The sequence below is a fragment of the Rhinolophus hipposideros genome (genome assembly GCF_964194185.1).
Source record: "Rhinolophus hipposideros genome assembly, chromosome: 17".
In the NCBI taxonomy this organism is placed as follows: Eukaryota; Metazoa; Chordata; class Mammalia; order Chiroptera; family Rhinolophidae; genus Rhinolophus; species Rhinolophus hipposideros.
In genome coordinates this window covers 19,769,297-19,791,564 of record NC_138063.1, presented here as the reverse complement: position 1 = coordinate 19,791,564, position 22,268 = coordinate 19,769,297, and the positions used below count along the sequence as shown (strand labels likewise).

The 22,268-nt window shown below is 40.8% G+C and overlaps 1 protein-coding gene across 2 annotated transcripts in view; it reads right to left on the bottom strand.

Annotated features, from left to right (window-relative positions):
* The window catches only part of ACAA2 (acetyl-CoA acyltransferase 2), a 38,467-nt gene extending 19,448 nt beyond the window's left edge, over positions 1–19,019 (bottom strand). Inside the window, exons 1-8 of one of the 2 annotated variants that reach the window (XR_013995288.1) lie at positions 18,555–18,690; positions 13,976–14,142; positions 11,325–11,453; positions 9,983–10,099; positions 8,512–8,659; positions 6,285–6,460; positions 5,605–5,734; positions 2,965–3,035 (exon numbers count right to left, since the gene is read on the bottom strand). Coding sequence is in view for 1 of the 2 variants with exons in the window: in XM_081078806.1 (XP_080934932.1) it covers positions 2,965–3,035; positions 5,605–5,734; positions 6,285–6,460; positions 8,512–8,659; positions 9,983–10,099; positions 11,325–11,453; positions 13,976–14,142; positions 18,555–18,570 (954 nt within the window). In the remaining variant the exon portion in view is untranslated. Of the gene's footprint in view, positions 1–2,964; positions 3,036–5,604; positions 5,735–6,284; positions 6,461–8,511; positions 8,660–9,982; positions 10,100–11,324; positions 11,454–13,975; positions 14,143–18,554 lie in introns of both variants that reach the window. The other variant, XM_081078806.1, reaches the window with a different exon arrangement.
* Positions 19,020–22,268: the final 3,249 nt, after the last annotated feature.

Sequence of the window (22,268 nt, the reverse complement as noted above, 5' to 3'; positions counted from 1 at the left end):
TTATTGCCATTTTATTATTCATATTTTGATCTTTTCTCCCTTCTACTTAAAGAAGTCCCTTTAACATTTCTTGTAATACTAATTTGGTGATGATGAACTACTTTAGTTTTTTCCTGACTGGGAAGCTCTGTATCTGTCCTTCGATTCTAAACGACAACTTTGCTGGATAGAGTCATCTTGATTGTAGGTCCTTTTGCATCCCTTTGAATATTTTGTGCCAATCCCTTCTGGACTGCAGTTTCTTTGAGAAATCAGCCTACTCTTTTATGGGAGTTCCGTTGTAGATAACTAACTGCCTTTCTCTTGCTGCTCTTAAGATTCTCTTTGTCTTTAACCTTTGGCATTTTAATTATGATGTCTTGGTGTAGGCCTCTTTGGGTTCATCTTGTTTGAGACTTTCTGTGCTTCCTGGGCTTGTGTGTCTATTTCCTTTGCCATGTTTGGGAAGTTTTCCATCATTATTTCTTCAAATAGGTTTTCAATTCCTTGCTTTCTCTCTTCTCCTTCTGGTACTCCTATGATGTGAATGTTGGTATGCTTGATGTTGCCCCAGAGATCCCTTAAACTACAGTGGTACCTCAGTTTTCAAACGTAATCCATTCTGGAAGACCGTTCAAGTTCTGAAACGTCCGAAAATCGAGGCATGGCTTCCCCATAGAAAGTAATGCAAAATGGATTAATCTGTTCCAGACCTTTAAAATCAACCCCTAAAACTGAAAATTTAGCATGAATTTTACTATCTAATGATACCATAGATCCATAAGATTTATGGCATTTGTAAACTGAAATGTTCGTCAACAGAGATGTTCAAAAACCGCGGTACCACTGTATCTTCATTTTTTGGATTCTTTTCTGTTTTTGCATTCTAATTGGGTATTTTCTGCTACCTTGTGTTCCAAATCAGATTCAGTCCTTTGCTTCACGTCATCTACTGTTGATTACCTCTAATGTATTCTTTATTTCGATTATTATACTCCTCATTTCTGATTGGTTCTTTTATATGTTTCTATCTCCATTTTTATGTTTCCTATCTGTTGAAGGTCTCATTAAGATCACTGAACATCTTTATAAGCAGTGTTTTGAACTCTGCGTCTGGTAGACTGCTTATCTCTATTTTGCTTAGTTCTTTTTCTGGAGCTTTGTTCTGTTCTTTCATTTGAGACATGTTTCTTTGTCTCCCCATTTGGCTGCCTCCTTGTATTTGTTTCGATGTATTAGGTACAGCTACTATGTCTCCTGGTCTTAGTAGAGTGGCCTTATGTAGTGGGTGTCCTATGGGACCCAGTGGCACAGTCTCCCTGGTCACCTGAGCTGGGTGCTCCAGGTATGTCCCTTGTGTGGGTTGCGTGTGTCCTCCTGCTGCAGATGAGCCTTGGTTGCTGTTTGCATGTCAATGGGAGGGATTGACTCTCAGGCTGATTTCTTTTGAGGATTGTCTGTGACTACAGTGGAAGAGCTGTTGTGCAGGGGCTGACCCTACGGAGAAGGATTCGATTTAGCAGGGCTCTGGTGCCTGCCTAAACTGCCCTTTGGGTGTGTCATCTGTGGAGGCAGCCAGGTGGTGCTCTGCCTATATCTGAAGCCGCCCCTGGGGCTTCCTGGAATGAGCCACAAAGCAGTACACTGATGGCTGCCACCCTGCTAGACTTAGAAGTGCCTAGGAGAAGCTAAGCTGCAAACTGAGGCTGGCTGCTGCTAATGTTGGGCTTGGGGATGCTTAGCAAGAGGTGTAGGGCACACTGAGGCCAGATGCTGCTTGTTTGGGTTTTGTGAACCTTTGAGAGATTTTAGGCAAGTCCACAGCATGAGCCAAGACAGGCTGTTTGTATGGAAAAGCCACTGGAAATGGCTTGGGTGGGCCTGAACGTTGGGTGGGGTGGGGTCTTAGGGAATCACCAAGGGGAGGCTAATGGTGTTAGCTAGGTTGATGGAGACTCGATATGGCATCCCCTAAGTCTGAACACTGAAGCGGGGAGAGCACAACAAAGAAACTATGGCTTCTGCCAGCATTTCTGTCTGGGAAGAAACTGTCCTTCCAGACCTTGCAGTGAAGCCAAACAATTCAGTTCCTCCCTGCATGTCCCTGGTACCTTTCGAGCTGCTGCCCCAGTGCTGGAGCTCAGAGCGAGTCTGTCAGTAAGTCCGTGCATAGGACCTTTAAGAGCAGCGCCTGGGACTCCAGCAGCAATCTGTCTCACTCAGCCATAATCTAACTGGTTTTCACAGCCAGAAGTTATGGGGCCCTCTCTCCCCAGCACTAGAACTTTGGTCTGGGGAGCCTGGTGTGCGGCTGGGAAATCTTGCTCATCAGGGGATGCCTCCACAAGAAAGCTCTCCCTCCTGATTTTTAACTGCCATACACAGGTGTGCGACCTGCCCATTTCACATTTCCACCCCTCCTACCAGTTTCGACATGACTTCTTTTATATGTCATTAGTTGTAGGACTTCTGTTCAGCTAGAGTTCAGATGATTCTCCATGATGGTTGTTTTGCAGTTTAGTTGTAATTCTGATGTGGTCATGAGAAGATGCAAGCATAGCATTTACCTATTTTGCTATCTTAACCAGAATTAGGTAAATTCTTTACTTGTATTTTTTTCATTTTAATTCATAAAATACAATTAACGTTACTTATTTCTTACCTGCTTTATACAACAATCATTTCAATTCAACAAGCACATTAATAGTCTAAAATGTAGTCGAGTCTTAAAAGGTCCTAAGATTTTTCTAGGAATTTAGTAGGAAAAATTAGGGTGTTTTAATTATTCAAATATAAATAAAACATTTTAATCAGGTGAAGTACCAACACAAGGCATGTAATGAAAAAGTAATACTTATTTAGATGTGCATCATTTGGAAAGGCTAACAGTACTAAAACAAAAAGAGCTATAAAATACCAAACTGAAGCCATTTATGCTATAGAAGTTGGTGGTTTATTTATATTGTAAAAAGGTAGAACACTTACCTCTACCAAATCCATGTCCTTAACACTCAATCCTGTTTTCTTCAGTGCCCCATTGATAGCAGGGACAGGACCTATGTTAGAACAAAAACCAATTTCATCTTATATTTATTTATGTGTCAAATTTCTCCATCTTTTTTAAATAGGTAAGGAGGAAATAATGTGGCAGTTGTCAGTAGCTTGAAATCTTACTATCTTGAAAACATACTATTGAATGATGTGATAATAAAGAGACAGAAAATGGGACCAAGATGAAAAGCTGTTTATGCAGTCAAATTCGAGATGAGAGACTTACGTGAAAAGGACAGTTTCCATACCATGCTGTTATTTACTGGGACTTGGGAAGGTATGATATTCTTGTTGGGAAAAGGAGGCTTTATTTCTAGTCCTGGCTCCAACCACTAATAGCTGTGACCTCGGGCACCTTTTGGGGCTATAAGCTTCTCATCAGAAGTTCACTGAGTTGGTTTTTAACTTTTTACTTTTTAAGTATTGGAATCCTTTCTACAAATGAAGCCCAGTGATAAAGCTAGAGCTGCTCCAGCTGAAGAGGCTCAAAGTTCTACCCACTAACCCCCACCACTGCCACCCATACAGAGAGTTCCAGGGGGCAATCTTTCCATAACTGTGTCCTTTGTCAGAGCCATTACTGTTCTCTTCAAGTCCTGGCTTTCCTCCTTTTTCTGGTTCTTCAGCTACTCTGCAGGGCTAAGGATTGCTACATGTTGGATAACTGCATAACTGAGGAACTGTTCTTAGAAATTCTTTTACATCCCTACCAGACACTCAATAGTTTATTTCCCCCTGCTTATTCACCCAGTGCACTTCATGGAGTTACCTAGTTTAATCCCATACTACAGCTGAGAGACGAGCTGTCTAGGTGAAGGTGACATCTGACACTGTGGGACATTTGGCATATGTAGTTCTGGTCAAGCCCTGAGGAAAAAAGATAATCTTTCCACATGCATTCATTGTGCTACAGGGCAAACATCCAGACCCTGGAATAGAAGGCATTTTCTTTGCTGACTGATTATGTTAATGTATCAGAACCTATTAAACAAGGTTAAACTGAAAAAGAACTATAAAGTAACTATTTACCTATATCAAATACATTTGATAGATCATCAAAACCATCTAGGTACATTGAAAAAACCCCTGTATTCCTAGCCTCTACCCTGGATCTGCTGAAACAAAATCTTGTGTGTGTGTTTGGGGTGGGGTGGGGAGGATTTATGGGTGAATTTTGATGATCATTTGGGGTTGGGAACCATTGTTCTAGATACCAAAGTGACAAATGTCACACCAATATATAGATACTCAATTATTTAAGCTACCTTCCAACTGTATGACAAAAGCTATGTTTTGCTGATAGTGGGTAGCTGAAAGCTAATAAGCTTTTAAGACCATAACATAGGGAAAAAAAAAAAAAAAACACTTAACAGATGTTTCCATAGTCTGCAGTTTGGGTTGACATAATTTGCAATACAGTGAAAGATGACAAAGTGTGGACATACCAGCTTTCTTTCTTAGAAATTCTATAGAGATAAATCTTCTCTGAAGGACATGTCAGCCAATATGGATGGGTATTAACTTAGTCCCAAATCAGCATAAGTGGTATTATTTGAGTAGGACCAGTGGGCTTACACTGAAGGATCTCTGAAAGGCAGGTCTTCCCCCCTTCTATTCTGGGACCTATTCAAAAACCAATTTAGTCAAAAAAATGCCTAACTAAGCTCACAGAAAAATCTTTGGACTTATCAAGAATCTGAATCTATGCCCAGGGCAAGCTTTTCCTTGGGGTATGAGGGAATAGATGGGATAGATCAAAACCTTTGGGCACCAATTTTATTTTTGTGAGGTACTTAATTGGTTCCATTTCCCCAGAGAATGGTGACAGAAACTATTAAAATTCAGCATCATCTGCGGTGTGTAGGAGTGCATCAAGCAAAAAGCTACTTCTAATTCAGATTTTTACGGCCAAGACTATAAATGTTTGCAGGGAGTTAGAAATCTTCTCTCATTAGTACCTGGCCAGTTGAGATACACTGTTTATACACTGTTTCATTTTCCTGCTGAGGCAGGTGAGTATTACTCTGAGCTCCTGAGATAACAGTGAAAAGAGCAGCACTTGAATTAGAGAGACCTGGATTCACATGCTGGTTCCATCACTTATCGGTTTGGAACTTTATAAGACAACCTCCCAAAGCCTGAGTTTTCTCATTTACAAAGAAATCCCGCTAGACTTATGGGAGGATTAAATGAGATGTAATAATGACCATGTGTAAAATACAAAGAAAGATATTTATCTTTTCCATACAGCCTTCTCTATTGTGCCACATAATTTCTCCTATCTCACATTTTATTTTACCTTGTAATTCTTCTCTATTATTTTCTATGTGTTAATTTTAAATATCTCAAATGGACAATAAGACATGATTATTGCCCAGAAGGCATTTACATGGTCTTGGTTTTCCTACTGAAACTAACAGTTTTTCATAAAGATTAGTTGTTTAAAAAACTGATTCCCAATCTCCTTTTCTCTGTAAGTGACCTTGATTTGGCTACTGTTTCAGGAATCAAAATGCCAAAGAAGACCTATCTCCAGAAATATAACAGAACCAGTCTGTTTTACTACAAACTTACCAATACCCATAATAGAGGGATCACATCCAGACACAAAATAGCCCACGACTCTTGCCAGTGGTGTGAAGTTATGTCTTTTAACAGCATCTTCACTAGCTATGATAACAGCTCCAGCGCCATCAGATACTCCCTTGGAAACAAAAACAGAAGATTAACTAGAGGGTAACAGAATGCAGTTAAGTCAAAGTTTGAACTAATGGAGTAGTATTATTAAGATTATGGCAATACATAGGAAGCAGTGCCCTAATTTGGGTTGCAACAAATAGTACTAGTGGTACTCTAGTCAATTACAGAGATTGTTTTAGACCCAGAATACAACCTCACTCAGGGAAAATGGGAAAGGATATCAAGGAAAGGCTTAGATCCAGATGTGGGTAGATGTAAGGAGAAATCTAAATGAGTTATAAACATGATAAAGCAAAAAAGGACGAAAACTGAAACCATAAACCAGGCAGATTTTCTTCTAACATTCTGAAAAGACTAAGAAATTGGAAAAGTAGTATATAAGGGCCCCTGGCTAAAATATTTTGTTTTGATCTATGAAAACCCAAATTAATAGAATATGAACACTATTAGTGTAAGCTAAAGACTCGCATGAAAAGTATCTAAAAGATACCACATGATTATTTTTCGTTGAACACATCAGGAAGAGTTCAAGATAAATCTGTGATGCCACCTACCGATGCGTTGCCTGCAGTAACGGTTCCTTCTTTCTTGAACACTGGAGCAAGTTTATGTAATTGTTCCAGGGTTGTTTGGGGCCGAGGATGCTCATCGACTTGCACTGTCTGTTTTCCTTTCCTTGTCTTCACCTCAATTGGTGCCATCTCATCATTAAAGTAGCCAGCGTCACTCGCTGAAATAGTCAAAAGACTATCGTAAGAATGGGGAAAAAAAGAAGAGAAACAAGAAAAGGAACTCAATCAACCATACCCTTCAATTTCATTTCTAGTCTACCCTTTCCTCACAGCCTACTTTAATATGAGCTTTTATTACTTATACAATTTACCTTGCCTACTGGAGGAATTAATATACTGTCGTGCATCTATGCAGATGCATTCTGTACTTTTTAAAAATTATAATTCTGATTTTATTTTTTTTTACTACAATGTTTTACAAGGTCCTACTAGACAGCTAGCAGTTTTTATTTATCTGTTAGGTACAAATGTAATGGCACTAAATGTTTTTAATGCCCTTTTTGAACTTCTCTGGGGGTGATAAGAAGTAATTAAAAAGTTACCAAGTTAACAACAATAATGTATTGCATACTTAAGTTTGTTAAGATAGTACATCTCATGTTAAGTGCTCTTAGCACAAGAAGAAAAAGAAAGTTACCAAGTTGTCTATGTCACCAAGTTGTCTTATGTCACCAAGTAATCTATGACTGAAATTTAATGACAAGCAAACTGAAGAAATTACATCAGGTATTGACGACACAGTTCTAAATGAAACAGCTTACCTACTTCCACCTCCTTATGTACTTCCACTGACTAGAGTGGACTATAGTAATCCAAAGCTTCAAAAATAGGGTAAGTCTGTAATAACACCACCTTAATTCTGGTATCACTTTACAGTAGGCTACATATTTCCCTTATTTGGTTTTCACAACAACTGTGTTAAAGTAATAGGGAAGGCAAATATTTTTTATCTCTATTATTAGAGATAGTCAAATATCTCTAATAATATTTATCTCTATTTATCTCTATATTACAGATACTCAGTGAATGAATGACTTGACTGAGGTCAGATAATGTGTTTGTGGCAAAACTAGAAATAGAACTGATAAGTCTTGACCTCTAGACTAATACCCTTCCACTTTAAATGTGTGACTAAAAAACACAGAGGATGAATTGGATGGCATCAGCTCCATTCCACTTATCCCTCTGAAATGCTGAGATGGACTTTATCCTCACTATTCCAAGCAAGTATTAATATCTTAAATAAGAGTTTCCATTGGTTTATAATAGTTTAATTGCAAAAGTCGTTTTCAGAAGACTAACAAATTTCTTCAATCCACCGTACTGATGAAAGAACTGCTGTCACGTTGCTCACTTTGAGCTAGTTGCACCTCACCATGTAGTGTTAGATAAGGGCCCCACTTGGACTGGTTCTACGCCTGAGGCAGGTGCAATGATTGTCAATTAGGAATGGAGTGGGAGGCAGAAAAGGATACCCAGTGGGTCTCTTCCAAACATAACATCCCTCCTTGTGAATATAATATGCCTCACGGCAGAGGACATCCTCTGTCCCAGTAGCCCACTGAGCCATCAGCTCTGGTAAGAGTGTATCATAGCCCTCAGAGTATTCTACTGACAACAGTCCCAGTGCAGGGGGGGAAAAATTCAAGTATACAGATAGGGCCAGTTAACAATACCACTTTTTAAGTAGTGATGCATTTCAAAAGAGAATTTCCCAGTTAATTTTGCAATCATTAATACCTGATCATCTAAAAACAAAGGAATGATGAAAAATGTGATTTTCAAAAGGTATGATTTTAAACCAATATTGTTACATAATCATCTGAAATGATAAAAATCTTTCCTATAGTTTTTAAAATTGAGGTATAATTGACATATAACATATTAGTTTCAGGTGTACAATACAATGATTCAATATTTGTTTATATTGTGAAATGATCACCACAATAAGTCTAGTTTACATCTGTCACCAGGTGGAAGTTACAAAATTTTTTTTCTTGTGATGAGAACTTTTAAAATCTGCTCTTAGCAACTTTCAAATATGCAATCCAGTATTATTAACTATATCACGCTGTATTACATTCCCATGACTTATTTATTTTATAACTGAAAGTTTATACCTTTTGACTTCCTTCACCCAGTTTACCTATTCCCCCAGCCCTCTACAGTTTTTCTTCTCTGAATACTTATAATATCCAGTTTTACTGACCAGCTTTCCATCTCTGCTGTGACTGCAGGGCGTATTTGTCACAGTCTTCTCTGCTTATTTTATGTTTCTCAGCAAGATTCTCTGCAGTAATTGCCATGGGGATTTTGACAAACTGATCTGTTAATGCTGACCACAAAGTATCTTCGAGCTATTAAAAGACATTAATAATAAAGTGATTTATTAAAGCAGATCTTTTCAAAGTAATATACTATAATTTCTTCAAATTTAAATAATTAACAGTTCCAATAAACAAAAGTAAATTAGACTTTCTGGTAGTATTTACTATTACTACTATTCATATTTGGTTCTGAGACATTTTTGAAAAACACCCAATGACATAATAAAACGACACATTCTCCTCTCTCTCTAAATGTGGGGCTCTAAAGAGAGCCAATAGTGCTAAATGTGCAGGGTGAGAACACAAGAAATTATCCTACAATCAAAAACCTTCAAGGTTTCATTTTGTTAGAAACCTAACAGAGTCCTCATGCATTGTTTCCCTAGAGCCACCTTTGTAAACAACGGTTATGAGCTCTGTAGGAAAGAGTATATCTGTGCTCCTTTTTCATCCCATGCCTTCAAGTGATAGGAACAGGTGGTTCCATCAGTTACGATGAGGTTGAAAAGAACGTGGGGCAGGCTTCTTGAGTGACAGAAAAAGTTGGTACGTATTATCCAATCAGTTATCTCTGATAGACATGCCACAACTGTTTCTTCTAGATTGCCTCATCACCTTTGAGTCACTGACTTTTCTTTCCAAAGATTTTCTCAAATACATTTGGTGTGTAAAACAATCTCATCATTACTAAGTCTTATTCTTTTCAACTTTCAAAAAGGCCAGATGAGAAACCAGGTGAACAGTGTAAATTAATCATTACAATTGAAAAAAGTTAAAAATGTAAAATGTCATTAGTCCTTTCAGATGGGAAGGACAGCATGTTATCTCTCATCCTTTATCAGTACTACCATTCTCAGGCTGTAGCTCTCAGAAGTGTAAGGATCAGTTTCCGTCTGACTGATCTGGGACCATATACTCTATATTCAAGGAGAATATTTTCTGTGATGAAGAAGAAATCCATTCGGTAATTCTGGAGATTGCTCCAGAAATAAAACTTCCATAAATCATGGTAAAGATTTAATTATTTCGTTTGCTAATTATTCAGTAGAGAGATTAATTTGGCCTTTGCCTATCTTTATGATCTGCTTCTTGCCATCCTCCATCTCCCCAAGCATTAATTCTACTACCAGAGGTGTGCTAAGATGCTAAGTCTAATTTTATGTGGGTTAAAATGTCAAAACTAACAACGAAAATAGCGTTTTGAACTAGCTTACAAATTTCAAATCATATCTTGCCAATCCATTATTAACAAAATTGGTTTCAAACTTAGTTTTCTCTCCCCAAAATGGTGTTATTAGAATTATTAGTATAATAGCTTGAGAAATAATTTTTAACAAGTTTAATGGTTTCAACCTTGATATCTGCTCCAAGCTTGGTTCCAAAACGTGTGTTTCTGACACAGTAGGGAGCCTGGCTCATGTTTTCAGTTCCTCCACACAAGACAACTTCAGCATCTTTCACACAAATTTCCTATTTAAAAACAAATGAACAACAAAACCCTTTTATTATGACAGAAGTGCGTATTTAAAAGTATGTATTAAGCAGTAAACTAATAGTAAATCTAATAACTAACCTATCCTAGCTTAAAAAGAATCCATTTCATTCTGTCAACTCTTTCTACTATTTGCATTTCTCAGAAAAGAAGAAAATCACAGGCCTCCAAAGGTCCAATGTTTAAAATGATTGCTAGGAAAATCAGGATGACTATACATGATACATTGTTATAGAAATAAATTAATGTGAAAATAATTTATTCTTTACAAAATGTCTGTTTATTTTATTTCATAATAAAATGAGATGGACAAATAAAATTAGATTTCACGGTATGCCTTTTCCCTGTGCTCAAAGAAACAAATCGATTTGCCCAATAATCCCTTAAAAAGGTCACACTAGTTGGTACTTCTACCAACAGTAACATTTAGTTCCTTTTTATAAAATACATTTCTTATCATCCCCTAAATTCTCCAACTCTCTTCCTAATCTTATAGTCTTTATTCCGTGTTTCAAACTGCCTCACAGACCTGGGTTTGAATTCTGCCTCTAAGACTTAGTAACCTTAATGGTTTTTCTAATTAGTTTGCTTGCCTATAAAACAGGAATAACAGTTGTTGCCTCATAGGATGATTGTGAAGATTAAGTGAGATATTGAATGTAAATGTAGCACACTGTCTGGCATATAGGAAGCCCTTACTAAAATAAGTCATGATTCGTTTTTTGAAAAATTGTGATTAAATATACATACCATAAAATTCACTACTTTAATCAATTATAAATGTGTAGTTCATTAAGTACATTCACATAGTTGCGCAACCCCGCTCCATCTCCAGAAGTCTTTCATCTTCCCAAACTGAAACTTTGTACCCACTGAACAGTAACCCCCCAGGGCCTCTCTCCAACCCCGCTCTACCTTCTGTCTCTATGAATTTGACTCCTCTGGTGCCTCACCTAAGTGGAATCACACAGTATTTGTCTTTTTTGTGACTGGTTTATTCCATTTAGTATAATATCTTCAAAGTTCATTATTAGCTTTTAAGGAACTATTTTTTTTCTGTGACTACTGTTCCAAGAAAAATCAAATACTGACCTCTCTTAATAAGCATTATAAATAAAACCCTACAGTGTTATAGTGCAGTGGGGCATTTCCTCTTACAGTGTTTAACATATTTCAGAGAATTAAATACAGTATTGCCCATACCTGACATCCATTCACAATGGACTGGAAACCAGAGCCGCAGAGCCTATTAACAGTGAGAGCTGAGGTCTCTTTTGGGACTCCCACACGCAAACCAACATGCCTTGCCAAGTACACAGCATCTGCAGAAGTCTGGAACAGAGGTTAAAGACAAAGAATTGTCTCTAGAAATCTAGGAATTAAGGACAAAATATATGGAAAGGTTGGCAATCTATCAAAACTATATGGCTCTAAGATTGGACACATGCATACAGCTACAGCATATTTCATATAATACCAATGATTATGACTTAAATAAAAACTGTAATTTGGCCTATAGGTTTTAAAACATACTAAGTATGAGAAATCCTTATGTTAAGTCCTCAGTAGAAGACAGAAATTTATAACAATTAGAGTGATTTAAAAATGGAATAGGCTACCTCAGAGTAGTCTGTTCCTTAATAGAGGAAGTATCTGAAGATGTGGTTCTCAACCTTGGCTGCAAACTGGAAAAACCAGGAAAGCTTTATTAACATACTGAGGCTTAAGCTCCTAAAAAAAACAATTAAACCAGAAAAGCTGTAGGCAGGGCATGGACATCAGTAGTTACAGCAGTCCTCCCTTATGGGCAGGTTCGCTTTCTGCGGTTTCAGTTACCCAAGATCAACCGCAGTCTGAAAATATGAAATGAGAATTGCAGAAGTAAATAATTCCTAAGCTTTAACCTGCACGCCATTGTGAGTAGCGTGATGAAATCTTGCGCTGTCCCACTTAATCCAGGAATCCTCCCTTGCCCGGCACACCCACATCGTATACGCCACCCCCCATGAGTTACTTAGCAGCCGTCTGGATTATCAGATGGACTGTCATGGTACGGCGGTGCTTGTGTTCAAGTCACCCGTCTTTTACTTCATAATGACCCCAAAGCACAAGAGTAGTGATGCTGGCAATTCGGATATGCCAAAAAGAAGCCATGAAGTGCTTCCTTTAAATGAAAAGGTGAAAAGTTCTCAATTTAAGGAAAGAAAAAAAAAAATCATAGCTGAGGTTGCTAAGACCTACAGGAAGAACCAATCTTCGAACCATGAAACTGCCTAATTTATAAATTAAACTTTATCGTAGGTATGTACATATGGGAAAAAACATAGTATGTGTAGGGTCCAGTACTATCTGCAGTCTCAGGCATCCACTGAGGGTCCTGGAACACAGCCCCTGAGAATACCAGGGGACTTTGAAAAGCACCCAGATGATCACAATGTGAAACTGAGGCTGTGCCCTGCTGACCGGGGGAGGGGAGAGATGACCAGCTGGTCAGGGGGAGGTGGGACTTGAGCACCGCTTCCTGAATTTTAAAATGCATACTGGAGCATTTTGTTAAAACGTGGGTTCACAATCAACAGGTCTAGGACTGCCTGAAACTCTGCATTTCTAAACATTTCCCTGATGAAGTCAATGTGGCTGGTCCAAGGACCACACGTTCAGTAAGAAGGAAATAAATAACATTAAAAAACTGAAAAAAAAAACAAAAACCAATAATAACAACAGTGTTTATTGTAGAGAGCTAAAGCAAATTTGATGAAATATGAAGAATTGGTCCATCAAAGTAACAGGCGTTAGGGTGTATACTGCCCTATTTTTTTTAACTTTTTTGCTTGGGTTTGTTATGCTGCTTAGGTGGGTAGAGAGAGAGGACCAATTAACTTCAAATAAGTCAAGGAAATTAATCTATTTAAGAAGCAATAAATCAAATCATTATGTTCTACACCTAAAATGAATACAATGCTGTAATTCAATTATATCTCAATAAAACTGGGCGGAATAAAAAACACTAAGAAGCAAAAAAATATACCCCAAATTAGAGAGGGTGCCAAAAAATGTATACACACTTTAAGAAAGGAAAAAACTGTATTAAAATTGTAATACTCAATACGTACCGACACCAAAAAATGAATACAAGTCACATTTGACTTCTGCAGTTATGAGAGGTGCTCAGAGTGGTCACCATCAGCGTCCAGACACTTCTGATGACGGCGAACAGTTTGGTAGACTTCTGTGGCGAGCGTGTGAACTGTTCCACACCAGAGCAGAAGCAGCAGGACTTGCTGTGCGAGAACTCCCGGATCTTCCCTTGTGCGTGTCACACACAGCACCACGCAGCTCACACTTACCACGAACGCGTGCAATTGTCAGGCGTGTTGGAGGTTCTGTTGCATACTCACACCCCCTTTGTCATACTTCCACAACGTTCTCGAATTTCAAATACGACTTCAAAATGGTCTTGCGCTCCTCGAACGACAATGGTGCTTCCACCCTTTTTTCTGCCTGTCCTGCCTGTCGCATGGTGACGCTGGCATTCATCTGATTATGCCATCTTTTGAGCAGACATCATACTACACATTGTTACCGTACTTCAATTCAACTTCGAAAAGTAATACATAGATAACAGCTCTTAAAATGTGTGTATGTTTTTTTTGGCACCCCTCATATATAGTTTCCAGAATATATGCTCCTTTGAATTATGTATGTCATTGTTTCTGGAGTCAAAGGATTACTCAAATTATAAATACCTTTAACTATTATTAAGTAATTCAGCATTCTGACATGTTAAAGGAATTATGTTTAGAAACTGATAAAAGGAAGCAACAGGAATGAATACCATCCTCTGCCCTACTAACCTGTAAGACATTGCCAACAACGACACTGTCAATAGTCTCAGGCGGTACTTTGCCAGCAGACAAGGCAGCCCTGGCAGCAAATTCAGCCAAGTCGGTACTTGTGAAGTCTTTCAGGAGACCTCCATACGCTCCGAAGGGCGTTCGCTTAGCAGCAACGATAAACACACCTATTGCAGCGAGGAGACTTGTCAGCAATTATAGATTAGTTAGTGACTGTTAACATGCTTTAAATAATCTCACTGTGAAACCTTATTGTAAAATACAATTTTCAATTAGATAACTGAAAATCTTTGCACACACGAAGTCTCCCCAAAACAATCTGAGCACACATCTCCCCATCTTATCAAGAAACTATGGAACTTTAAACAATGGATTTGTACCCAGATACTGACCTCTAATTGAGATCACTCAAACATTATACCACTATTGTATCTAAGTATAATCCCCGTTTATGCTAGTGATCTCTTTCCATGGAACAAACAAAACCTATCCTAAAAAAAAAAAAGAAATCTCAGCTTCTCTTTTCACTCATACTTTTGAGAAATTTACAGTCTAAAAAAAGAATGTTAGGAGTTAAAGATTTCCAAAAACTGAAATACAGTGAAAAGACATTAATCCAGAGTGTAGTGGTCAGAAATACCAAGGAAAGTCCTGCCAAGGTGGCTGATGTGACTGTAGAGAACAAACAACACTAGAAGAGAAACAGGAATTCTGCCTTCCTTTCTATAGCATTAGGTAAATTTTTACTCATTAATTAGAGCAACTACAGACAGCAACTAAGACAAATGAAGGAAAACTACTATTTCTTCCATTTCAGTTTCAGGATTAAAGTAATTTGGCAGCCCTGACTAACTGTCTTGAAGAGATACGCAAACATTCCCAACAAAGCTAGAGATCAGTAAGAGAACTAGTATTTGTTCGGTTCAATCCTTTTACCAAACACTGAGATGGGTGCCAGTAGAAAACTGGGGGATTGGTTCTTCCTGTTGACAGAAATCTGATAATGATAATCTTTACCAAAGTCAATTATGCTCCCATTCAAAAGTGTCATTTTCCCTACACTAATCAGTCAAGAGTTCTTTCTTATCCACTAATCCCGCAAGCACTTGCTATGCTACTTGAGAGACATGCCCATCTATATGTATTCTAACTAGCCAGTTACAATTGCTACCGGTATTGGAAGCTCAAGGCTTGGGTTGTAGTCACAGCCACTACCTACCCCTGTCGTTACAGACAAGTCATTTTTACCGTTCTGGACATCAGTGTCCTCATCTGTGAAATAGGCAAACAGGTAAAAATATCCCTAGGTCTAACACCATAGTAAACTGTATCACAAATTATAAACTTTATACTTCCTTAATATATGAGGTGTAATCAAACATTATGGTGAATGTTTAAGTAAAAAAAAATTACAGTCAAAAACATGTTGCCATTAATCCCCATCAAAATATCCCCCCTCGCTTCAAACACACTTAACCCATCGTTCTTGCCACTTTCTGAAGCAGTTCTGGGAGTCCTCTTTCATGTCTTTAGTAGCGCTGTGGTGGCTGCCTCGATGTCCTGAATCATTTTGACTTTTTTGCCATATATCAGAAGTGATGTGTGACATGGAGCATTATCATGATGGAGGATGATTTACGGCACACTTTAAAACACTTCTCTCGGGCCTTCCCAGTGGCTCAGGCGGTTAGAGCTCCATGCTCCTAACTCCGAAGGCTGCCGGTTCGATTCCCACATGGGCCAGTGGGCTCTCAACCACAAGGTTGCCAGTTCAACTCCTCAAGTCCCGCAACGGATGGTGGGCTGCGCCCCGTGCAACTAGCAATGGCAACTGGGCATAGAGCTGAGCTGCACCCTCCACAACTAAGACTGCAAAGACAACAACTTGAAGCTGAACGGCACCCTCCATAACTAAGATTGGAAGGACAACAACTTGACTTGGAAAAAAGTCCTGGAAATACACACTGTTCCCCAATGAAGTCCTGTTCCCCTTCCCCAATAAAAATCTTTAAAAAAAAAATTACCGTTATGTCCTTATCCACCTTATTCACCAGATCTGGCACCCCGTGACTTCTTTCTCTTCCCCAAAGTCAAAATGACCATGAAAGGTAAAAATTTTGAATCCATTCAGGGCACCAAGGCAGCCACAACAGCACAACTAAAGACACTCACGAAAGAGGACTTCCATAACTGCTTCAGAAAGTGGCAAGAACAATGGGATGAGTGTGTTCGAAGTGAGGGGGAGTATTTTGAGGGGAATTAATGGCATGTGTCTTTTACTGCGTGGACGGAAAAGGGGCCACATATTAAACCTGATAAGCTCAGGAGATTGAAAATAACCCCATATGATGGCGTGAGCATAAAAAATTTCATAACTAAGTGGGACATGGTAGGAAGTCACCTTTAGCTTCCTTCATGAAGTTAATCTGTGCCTTTAAGTGAGCCTGTCTGTTGTCTTTTTGCACCTAAGATAACATCTTTAAAATGTCAGTAATCCTTTTTCTGGACCAGAGCTGGAAACTGCAAAATCCCTCATTATTGTGCTTGTCTCCTGATTACCATCTCTATGTGCTGTAAAAAGCGAACTGTTAACTATCCTGCACACACTTATGTAAAAGAAGTATTTTTCTCTCCAATTTACTTTTATTCAATTCCAGAGATTTCCCCACTTTGCTTTCTCCCACCCCCTTAATTTACCACCAATGGATTTCATGTAACCTTCCTCCTTTGTCTTTATGTATAAAATAAGCTGCAAATGGCCATTTCATGGAGCATTTTCTCAGTCCGTTGAGATTTTGCTTCCTGGCAACTATCAGTTTGGCTCAAATAAACTCATAAGCTTTCTCTTAGGTTGGATGGTTTTTGTTGACAACTGTAATAATTTTTAATTTAAACATTCACTATATATATGTATATATATGTATGTATATATATATATATATATATATATATTTTTTTTTTTTTTTTTGTCACACTTCCTAGGTGTTGATGTATATTCTTTTCCCTTACTGGGTTCACAGTTTTCACCAATTTTTCAGAGGGGTCTGTATTATAACAAAATGGTAAGAACCACTGATAAAATATTAAACAGAAAAATCATAAAAATATCATTTCTTTTTAATAAAGATTCTCATTCCATTGCAACTTTTAAAGCAATTGAATTTTTTGAACACCTTGTCAAAAAAAAAAATCAATGTGCTGTTTATTAAGTAACTGTAGTAAATTCAGAGGTGAAAAAAAGCACTGACAATTTAAATCTAACTGTAGGAAAGTGAACGCATTACATTTTGTCTCAGAATACCTACTTTTCACTTGAACTGTTTACATGCCATTTTGGCTCTTCCGAGCTCCAGATACCCCTATCCAGCTGCCTACCTGACATCTCCACTTGTGCTCAATCTTCTCTTCCGAATCTATTCTTTCCCGTTTCCCTCACTCTGTAAGTAGCAGTAGGAACACAATTCTTCAAATCTGAAACCCGAACTCATTCTTGACATTTCTCATTGACCTGCCACCTAGCACCAAGCTCTACCAAAGCCACCTCCAAATCTATCTCATCACCCCTCCTCCTTTCCCCCCAATTCCACTGTCCCCCGCTCCAGTCCAAACCATCACCTGTTGGTTGGACTTCTGCAGTAGATTCTTCAATGGTCTTACATCCTCCTGGTTGCTACATAGACAATATCATGGCCCCCAGGGAAATCAGGACAGAGTAGAAATCAGATGCTGTCATTTCCGTATTTGAAAACCTTCTATTGCCTTCCACTGAATTTAGAATAAAATCCCCCTTCGTCAGAGCCCACAGCGCCCGGGCCACCACCACGTGGGTTCTCGGATCCTGCCCAGCCCCGGGGCCTCGACATACAATGTTCTAATTGAATGTGTTTCAAAGGACACATACAATAAGGATGAACTGTTGTTCTCAAAACTAAAATTCTATTGGACTGTGCCCATTGGTTAGGACAAGGGAGCTCACGTCATTTTTTCAAATGAAGCGAGCAATCCTAGCACTCACGCGACGACTGGCCTTCCCCGGAGTCACGCAAAGGAGTGGAGGGGAAGGCCGTCGGGCAGGTCTTCCAGCAGAAGGCCACCAAGCACTCTGGGGGCGCCGGGGGAGCAGGTCACGCGGGCAGAAATTCCCTGGCACTCTCAAAGGCCGTCCATTGGCCGCGAGCCCTGCCAACCGCACCCAGCGACCAGCCGGCCGGGCGGCTCCGTCCCCCGCGGGGCACCCCCGCGTCGCAGGCGGCCGGGGGCTCACGGCGCCGCCGTCTTCCAGGAGCTGAACCAGGTGGGTCACTACTGCGCCAAGAAGGGGAATGACCTCCAAGGGCAGCGAGCAAGCAAGCAAGCCGTGGTCTGGACTCTCCAATGCAAATCGCACCTAACTCACCGGTGCTAGTACCTTACCGACCTGGCTACTCCTAAACCCAAACAAGCCTCTCGGGCTGCTGGTTCTGCAGTTCCCTTTACGGCTGAGGACACCGAACTGGAAGCCCAGCCACCCGCAGATCTCCGCCGACACTGGACGCGAAATCTGGCCCGAGGAGAGGCTGGGCCGCGGCGCGGTGCTCACCTCGGAGCAGGGCCATGGCGGCGGGCGGCACGCACAGCGCGGGGCTTCTCGGCCGATTCCGGGGCCCCCGCGGCGCCCGGGCCTTAAGAGCGCGCCGCGCCCGCGAGGCCACGCCCCTGCCCTTTCACCTAGTTCGCGGCGGGCGCCAACCCTGCGCCTGCGCCTGCGCCTCTCCTGCCCCACGGGGATGCGGTCGTTGCGCTAGGGGACCCAACACCCCGCCACCCCAGACGGGTCTTGTAGAAAAGAGTGTTCCTCTCCATTTTTATCCCCCATCGATGTTTTTAAAAAACTTGATCTCTGTTTCCATATCGAGAGAATGATTTGCCTCTCCCCTATCCATCGTCTCCCTGGCCTCCAAGGCCCCCCCCGCTACAGGTAACTCATGGTCCCTGTTCTCCCCGCCTGAGACTTTTCGGAAACGCGGGACTGCACATGCGCACACCGAGAGGCCGCAAATACGCCACCACGCTGAGGGATGTGGGGCGTGGGCAGCCCGGGCCGGAAGTTGAGGGGGCGGGGCGTGGAGGATGACGCGTGACGATTGGTGGAACCGCTCCAGGTGGTGGGCGACTGTGCGGCTGCGTAGACCAGGGGCAGGGGCCTAAGGCGCTGGACGGTTTGTGTCCGGGACCAGGCCCTTAGGGGGGGCGGGGAGGTTGGCGTGCGGGGGGCCTAGCGGGGGTCGCAGGGCAGGGGTGCCCCCGGGTCCCTGATACAGCCCCCCGATGAGCCCGCGGTATTTTCCTTATATGATTGGGCCCCATGGCTGGCGGCGCCGTGTGCCTGGAGCCTGAGAGGATTATGACAACGTGTCAGGCGACGTGGGGCCGGGGGACCCGGGGCAGGGAGATGAGGGGGCACCGGTTAGGCTAGAGATGAGAGAGGTGTAGGGCGGTCTCTGCCGCTGTCGCTGTGAGCCCTGGTCGATGATGACGTGACCACTGCGCAATCTGAGTCCTGGGAACCAGGTGATGGAGTGTGCTGAGACGGGCTGAGACCGGGCGCGCGCGAGGCGACCGCGGCCGAGAGCGGGGCTGTGCGTCCCCGCGCCGGGGCTCGGGCGGGCCGGGGCCGGGATTGCGGCGGGCGGGGGGGAGGGGGAGGGGGGCAGGGGGGAGGGGGCGGGGGGACGGGGCGGGGGGAGGGGGGTGGGGGGAGGGGGAGCGGGGGGGGAGGGGGCGGGGGAGCGGCGGTTTTCTGTGGGCCGACGGGGGCGCCCTGGACCCCTGCTTTTCAGACGCCCTGGTGGCCCTCTCACATGGTTTTGTAATTCCTATTTTATTTTAATAAGAAAACTTGAGAACACACAGAGAAGTGGAAAGACTTTTTTTACAGGGAACACCCCTAGCTCCACCACCTATATTCTACAATCGTGAACATGTTGGCATATTTGCTGTATCACGTCTGTCCCTCTGTTCTTCCATAAAACCACATTTTTGAAAAAATGCAGACCTTGGTACAAGTCACCCCATGCATTAGAAGTCAGTATTTAGTTACAGTTCTTTTGAAGGCAAAATTCCCCTGCACTCAAAGGCGCAAATCTCACATGGGATGAGTTGCATCGGTGTATACGCTCTAGTAACTCACGCCACTCTTAGCTGTCAAAATAGCATTAGAGCATGTCCATTATTACCGAAAATTCCTTCGTCTCCCTTCCCACCCTCCACCTCCCAGGCTAACATTGTTTTCTCACTACCTATTGTAATTTGACCCTCTGGTTTATTCCTTTTTTCCTTTCTGGTCCTGGACTTGGGCAGTCGTCAATTCAATCCATAAATTACGAGGGTTACTAAACTTGAAGATATGTATGCTCCTTTTTCACAAGTATATATGGTCGATGGAATTTGCACTTTGAGTAGACCAAAGCTTACCACATCCTTGATGATGATCTTTGTTTTTTTCACCTACAGCTTCTGGATGATGAACAGGGAGGGATAAAATATACCCAGGCGATAAAATAATTATTACATAAAATAGAATAACATACAATTCTTCTACATCAGACAAATCCGAATTGTCGTTCTGCAGCCCCATGAGATAGGTGGGGGTTTGTCCGTTCTCATTTTATAAAGGAGGACTCTTAGGTCCAGAGAAACCAAAGAACTTCCTAGGCTTCAAATCTAAAGAATTGCTGAATTAGAATTTTGAGCCCTCAATTCTCAGAAGCCTAAGGCCCATGTTGTGTCCAAGGCTTATGGGAGGTAGAATATAGGAAAGGGGGTAGAAAAAGAGATGTATCATTCGCTAGATGTATGTTATAGAAAACAGGAAGGGAGGTGAAAGTTACGTGAATCCTTGGAGGAAGAAATAAAGTTGAGAAGAAACCCTTGGTAAGAATAACTTTCGATACTTGCCAGTATATGGTGGCTTAGTTTTCGAAGGTTTATTTGCTATTTTTGGGGGGTAGGGGGTTTGGGGGTGTGAGATAAATTGTGGTTTCAGATAGATGGACGAGTGAAGCAAAGTGTCACTACTAGATTCTTGGCCTTTCTCAACCTGAGTTCCTATGGAAAATGCTTTTGAGTGACTTTTCTCAATTCTCCTGCAGATGGTACAGAGCTAGTTCCATTCGAGATGCATAGGAGTTATTACATACCGTGTTTCCCCCAAAATAAGACTGGGTCTTATATGAAGTTTTGCTGCAAAAGACACATTAGGGCTTACGTTCAGGGGATGTTATCCTGAAAAATCATGCTAAGGCTTATTTTCTGGTTAAGTCTTATATTCGGGGAAACACGGTGTCATGGGTGGAAAGCTAGTGACTCAGTTCCAGTATTTCCTTTGCCATTGTAGTTGCTGTTGGGAAAGGCCTCTTTTTTCTTTAGGGCTAATTATCATTTGGGATGATTTGGGCTGCAAGTAACAGAAGATTTGACTTAAAATGGCTTAAACAATAAGGTTTTTATTGTTTCACATAGCAAGAAGTCTGTAGGTAGATAGTCCCAGATTTGTTCAGCAGCAACCTTGTCATGAGACACCCGGACTTTTGGTGGCTACAGCTGTAGACATGTCCTCACAAAACCACATGCACATAGAGGAAGGTATATATTTTCTCACATGTTTCTCTTACTATATTTTTCTCCTTACCGATAACTTTTGATAGTATAGTAATTTGGTCAAAATGCACCTCCAAAAAGGAGAATTGGGACAACTTGGGGAACTTTAAGATAAATTACATGAGATAGTAGTATGGACATTACTTTCCTGATAATTATGTTGTAGTTACATTGGATATTGTCTCTTGTTCTTAGGAGATACATGCTGAAATGTTTAGAGGTGAAGAGTCATGTCTGCAGCTAATTCTCAAGTGACTCAGAAAAGAAGTACATACAAATATACTGACAAAGAGGGAAAGCAAATATGGCAAAATAGGGAATCTAAATGAAGAGCATGTTGCTTCTTGTTCTATTTTTACAACTTTTCTATTGATTTAACTTTTAAAAGTAAAAATTGGGAGAAGTGTAAGTTACAAAATTACCTGAAATAAATTGTTTTCTAAAATATTTAGTTCTTTTCATGTTTAACTATGTATAACCAGGTACATATTGTACACCACTAGATATATATCAAAATTGGTTATTTTGTAAATTTTTTGGTCTAGACATGGACTCTCATCTGAGATGTAAAGTTGTCATTCTCCTGTTAGACATTTAGCTTCGAGTATTTTTTGAAATGCTTTATCATTTCTTTCTGTATTTTTGTGTGGTTTTT